The sequence below is a fragment of the Microtus ochrogaster genome, chromosome 8 (assembly GCF_000317375.1).
Source record: "Microtus ochrogaster isolate Prairie Vole_2 chromosome 8, MicOch1.0, whole genome shotgun sequence".
Classification (NCBI taxonomy): Eukaryota; Metazoa; Chordata; class Mammalia; order Rodentia; family Cricetidae; genus Microtus; species Microtus ochrogaster.
Window position 1 is genome coordinate 51,415,635 of NC_022015.1, and position 6,000 is coordinate 51,421,634.

At 43.9% G+C, this 6,000-nt stretch overlaps 1 protein-coding gene across 1 annotated transcript in view; it reads left to right on the plus strand.

Moving 5' to 3' along the window:
- Positions 1-5,785, plus strand: part of Cemip2 (cell migration inducing hyaluronidase 2) — an 80,640-nt gene extending 74,855 nt beyond the window's left edge. Inside the window, exons 22-24 of the mRNA XM_013348092.2 lie at positions 329-483; positions 3,261-3,364; positions 3,732-5,785. Of these exons, the coding sequence (XP_013203546.1) occupies positions 329-483; positions 3,261-3,364; positions 3,732-3,928 (456 nt within the window). The 3' untranslated portion in view covers positions 3,929-5,785. The remainder of the gene's footprint in view (positions 1-328; positions 484-3,260; positions 3,365-3,731) is intronic.
- The last annotated feature ends 215 nt before the right edge of the window (positions 5,786-6,000 follow it).

Genomic DNA, 6,000 nt, shown 5'->3' on the forward strand with positions numbered 1-6,000 from the left:
TGTCGGATGTGCAGAGTCAAGGTTCCAGTAAAGTCACAAGATGCAACACGACGGAGTACAGCCAGAAATACCCAAGATGCATTATGTGTTTTATTTTTTTAATGGATTTTTGGGTTTGTGCATCCAAGAAGCCTTTCAGTCATGACCTACAGTTGAAGAAGCTGAAATCTGCAGGATTATGGGTACCATTTTAGGCATTGCAGGGAGGCAGTAAACCAAACATGATACATTCTGAAGCCTGGGCTTAGAAGGAACTAACCAAACTCAAGCATCCTAGGGATGTTTCTGAAATGGAGGTGGCAACTTGGAGGTACTTTTGTGTTCTCAGGTGAATGGTACGGACTTCACCTTCCGGAGTGCAGGTGTGCTCCTCCTGGTTGTGGATGCCTGCAGCGTTCCCTTCCGGCTGACGGAAAAAAAGATGTTCCTTCCTGCGGATGTCAGTCAGATGGAAGAGTATTTAAAGACTAGCATCCCTCCAAGGTAGGTCAAGCTTGCCCTGCACCGGAGAAAAGCTACCTTATGATGTGACTTCTCATTACCAGGTTTCCTTCTGAACTCTGTTCACTCCATGAGCCTTTTAGGCTCTGTGTGGTAGTTTTTTTCTTCAGTGGCCACTGGTCTCACTGATGGACTCTCACACAGCATTGTACAGTGATCGGGATTCAGGAGGTCAATCGCTCAGGTCACTGGAAAAGAGTAACTGTGTAAGTGGTTGTGTGTCTCAGCTCTCTTTTAAGAGCAGGGTCTGGTTTTTATTGTTTGTTCATCTCTGAAAAAAAGAGGCCCCGGAGAATGTTTCTTTTTTGGGATTGACCGGACTGTGACTGAGGACAGGTGATGAACTCGAGATCCTGTTGCTCTGTGCAGCCGTTTTTGAAAAGAGCCCAAGTTTCCTGTTGAGTGAGGCTGGCCTGACTTTCTAGCTGTTCCCATTGGTCTGATGATATATGTTCTCGTAGCCTGCAGAACTGCTCCCGATAAGTCCCATAAAGTCTTTAGAATATTTTGGAGTAACATTTACGTGTTGTTTGTGTGTGAAGGGGGGGCATGGTGTGTGTGTGTGTGTGTGTGTGTGTGTGTGTGTGTGTAGGAGGTCATTTCTCTGTAGTCTTCCCTCAGTATCCAGAGAAGTTTGGTTTGAGTTCCCCCTGCAGATACCCGAATTTGCAGATGCCTGCGTCCCTTATTTCAGATGGTGTAATATTTGCATATAACCTTCATAGTTCTTCTTTATACTTTAAATTCTCTCTCTGAATAATGGCAAGATCCATGGAAATGCCTTGTAAATACTTGTTACACTGTATTGTTTAGGAAACAGTGCTAAGGGAAGGCATGTGTTTGTATCCAGTATACATGCAGATGTTCCCCCTAGTCTTTCACTGTTTCCTTTGTATGTGACAGGAATGTGGGTCCATGCATGCCAGGGGGCACATGTAGAGGTCAGAGAGTATCTTACAGTTCTTCTCTTTTTACCATGTGGGTTCTGGGAATTGAACTTGGGTTATCGGGCTTGCATGGCAAGTACCTTCTTCACCCACCGCCATCTGGTTGATGCTTTTTCCCAAATAAATTGGGTGAATGACTTGTTGAATTTATGTATGCAGAGCCTGTGACTAAGGGGGTCAGCAATAGGGCTATCTTAGAGAGACTTTTTAGGGTAAGCTATTTTGCCAGCTGTCTGCTGGTTATATTACTGTGTTTAGTTTGCAGAAGTGTATGCATTGGACCCTAGGATTGCTAGGAGTATATACTGCATTTTAATACAGGGTCGAGAAGTTACAGGGCAGGGGTCAGAAGCAGTGGTAATCTCAGCGTCCTGGAAGCAGAGACAGGAAGATCACTATATAAGGTTGAGACCAACCTGGTCTGCTTAGCAAAAGTGAGACAGCCAGAGCTTCAGAATGAAGTTCTAGTGCAACTGACAGTGTCTCTTTTCAGAGCTTGTGGGCAGACTGCATGCATGCGTGCACCCATGTGTTTATGCATGCGTCAGACATGCATGCCTGAGTGCATCTGGTAAGGATCTCTCCAGACTGGCCTGGTGGTTTCATCCTGTTGAAGTTCAGAACTGCAGGACTTCTGTGGCCAGTCCTCTCCAGTAACCCTGAATCCCATCACCACTGCTTTAGGAAGACTACAACCCAGTGCACTATGTAAGCACTTGTCAAAGCCCGAATGAAGTCAGTATCTGCATTGCTAAAGGAGTCGCAGCCAGAGTTAAAGGAGGGATTCTTTTTCTGGATGGAAATTAATATTACAAGATATCCCTAACTAAATTAGATTATGCAAGTAGCACACTTTCTATATGTGGGAACTCACAGTTTACTTTCCTGTAGTACTTGGCAGCTGGTATTGCAATCTACTTTGAAGAGCTCTTTTTAACAAAATTATACCAATACAAATAGCATGTTGGTTAGATACTAAAATAAACCATAGAGCCATAGCAACTATACCAGGAAGAAAAGCAGGAATCCACAAACTGCTCTGAGCATCGTGTTGATGTACTGTATATTTTTACTATTGTGTGTCTATGTTTGGGCCTGGTGCCTGCAGAGACCAGAAGAGGGCATCAGGTACATTAGAACTAGAGTCCCAGGTGGTTGTGAGCCTTCATGTACGTATCATGTAGGTATCATGTAGGGACTCAAACCCCAGTCCTCGGGTGGAACAGCAACTGCTCTCAACTGCCGAGCCACCTCAGCAGCTCTAAAGATGGCAACTAAAACAAACAATTTTTTTTTAAAAAAATTTTATTTTAAACCATAGAGAATGGCTTACATATGTTTTTATTTGTAGCACTGTTATTGTAGCATACTGGAGAGTGAGTCTAGGGCCTCTCTATCCTAGACCGACAAATACTCACTAATAATCTGCACTCCAACCCTTATGTTTACATTTTAAGTTTTTGTTTACCCATTTATAATAAAGCGGTAATGGCATATACAATAATAGAGTACTCTAGAGAATAGACCAGTCCTTGAAAGGCTTGGTTCCAGTGTGCCCTTGCACCTACGTGACTCTTGGTTACCATTCCTCTGGGTTTCCCTGTGTTGCTGCCCCTCCTAAGAACATGATAGGTTCCCTTTGCAGCAGGGACTTGAGACTTGTGTCACCGGGGATGAAAAGCATCTGGCCTGTTTTCCTTTCTAAATTTGTTTTGTCTACTGTTCTTCCATTGCTCTCAATCCAGAAAGATTCTCAGGAAATCCATGCTGAATGGTCGGCATTGGTTCTGACGTTCTAACTTTGACCCACAGGTCAATCGTTCTGTTGAGCACAAGAGGAGAAATCAAGCAGATGAATATCTCTGATTCATTAGTACTTCTGGGATTGGTCAAACCAGCACACCTCCATAGTAAAGGTTTGTATTTGCAGTATTTTACGACGTCCTTAGGATGCGGCAGTGAAAATATTTTTATGGTGTTGCTTGTCTGCTAGACTGATTTCATGAGCTCTCCTTGAGTGTCGTTGAAATAATTTCTTCATAAAGGACCGTGTCAGAGGAACTGTGTTGAGATATGGCCTGTCATTTGGGTGGCAAGAATTCCTTGCTGATGTAAGGAAGTGGAGGTGTTCGTGTGTGTGTGTGTGTGTGTGTGTGTGTGTGTGTATTTAATACATATGTGTGTGTGTGTCTTTGTGTTAATCAACTCTGATCCACCTCCCTCATTATCTTGCTGGAACTGGTAGCTATATACTTCAACTTTTCTCTCTCTCTTTCTTTCTAGGCGGTATTGTATTTTTGGGATTCAGCGGAAACTTTAAACCCTCATGGACTAAGCTGTTCACGAGTCCTGCTGAGCAGGGCCTGGGCGTGCTCGAGCAGTACGTCCCTTTGCAGATGGAGGACTATGAGTGTTCCAGGGCCGGCAGTGTCCACAGAAGAGACCTCGAACTGTTACAGCGGGCTTCGAAAGTGCTTTAGAAACTTACTGTAATTTAAGTGCTGGGAAAGAAAAAAAAATGTGAACTAACTTATTTAATTTATGACATTTTAAGGTGACACTGTTAACCCAACAGAACCATTTTCCTGTTTGAGGAAAAAAAAAAGTGAGAGAGAGAAAGAAAGAACTCAAAGCAACCGCTCGAGTGCCAGCTCGTGCACCTTGGCATTGCGCAGACGGTAAAGAACCCTTTTGTCTTCTTGAGGCTGCTGAGTTCGGAGAGCAGTTCTCTCGCCCCTCGCACCAATAAGCCGCTCAGCAGCGCTTCCCTTTTTGTATAGTGGGGTGCGGGGAGGGCTTCCCAGCGGCTGCTGTAGCACCTTGATACTTGAAGTCTAATGCTCATTGTGCAGTCGACTCCAGTGGCTGGCCTTCAGTGATGCCGGGGGCTCATTTCTGGACAGCCGGTGAGGGCTTTAAGTGGCCACTCAGGCCCAGCACATGCTCCTCCTGCCTGGACACGTACTCTTTAACTCATTTGTCTATTAATTGCTTTGGAGGGTTCACCTTTGAACTCTTTGAACGGTGAACCATATTGGGACAAAAGGGCTTTTGAAATCTTTTTGATCTGTGACCACTGAGCAAAAAAACAAACAAAAACAACAACAACAAAATGGTTACTTGCACCCAGGTCTGAAGTTGGTGGACCTTTTCGCAGCTTTAATCATTAGCCTGTCTTGACTATATATCTGTATTGAAAATGAAGAGCTGAGCTGACTTTTCCTTAAAAGAAGCAAGCCACTTCCCAAACTGTAAACCCCTGTCATTTTAACTTGTCAAAGGGAGCGGGGTATGGTGACACATGCCTTTGTTCCCAGCTTTCCAGAGGCAAACGGATCTCTGGAGTTGGAGGCCAGCCTGGTCCACATAGTGAGTTCCAGGATAGCCAGGACTATGTAGAGAAACCTATCTAAAACAACCCCTCTTCCCCCCAAAAATTAACTTGCGAAAAGAAATCTGTCCTTGGTTTTGATCTTGTACCTGTGTTTTGGTGTGTGGATTTTTTTTTTTTTTAAAGCTTCCCTGCTCATCATTCTACCAGGAAATCCCAGAGAACTCACTGCTTCTCCATAGATATTGTTTCCAAGTGAGGAAGGAGATAGCTTTTTTAGGTCAGAATCATGGAGACAACATTGAACCTCTTCATAGCCTTAAAAGCGGGAGTCTCTCTTCGTGAATGTAGCTGTCAAACACAAGAAGAAAGGACGCCATGATGTCCAGTGCCCCTCCTACTGGGCTTGTCTCCAGCCAGTGGGAACACATGTGGCAAAGGAGGCTGGCCTGGCAGACAAGGAAGATGCGTCGGAATGCTGTAGTGCAGCAGGGAGTTTCATGGGTGAATAGCTAGGCATCTTAGGGCTGCCACTAGCAATGCATACAGACAAGCTCATCTTCCTGTGTGAAGGGCCGAGGCTGATGCCTGTACTGTGTGTCCCTGTGACTTGTGTTCCTTGACAGAACATGCTACCTCAAAGTGCTGTGACAAACCATGCCGACTGTAGTGCTCACAGGAAGGGCACGTGTCTTAATCAAAGTCTGGTTATTTGTTTGTTTGGGTTTTTTCAGATGTGGGTTTTTGTTTGTTTTTTCTTTCATTTTTTGTACAGCGAGATCTTACCTATTAGATATATTACCGGGTAATGGTTCCTGAAGGTGATTGAATTGTGTGTGGGAATGTGTGTGTTATATTATGACTTAAATATATTTGATGTGTGCTTTTTTTTTTTTAGAGTTCAGGTTTTTAAAAAAATATTTAGAAAGGGTTGCAAGTTTCAAGACACTCAGTTTTTCTGATTTATGTACTAATAATTAGGGCCTAAGTTAAATAAACAAAAATACATGTGCATGTATTTTGTGTGTGTGTATTTGTGAATCTCTGTAGTTGTTGAGATCTCAGATTTCAAGAAGGTATTGGCGGAAATAAAGGATGACCGCCCACACAGGTTTGCAAGACTGTATTAAAAGGTCAAGGAACAAGTTTCTCCATAAGAGGAGCCCAGCCTTGGCTGTGTGTTGGAGTCACCTGGAGAGCCTTAAAAAGTTCACAGGCCTG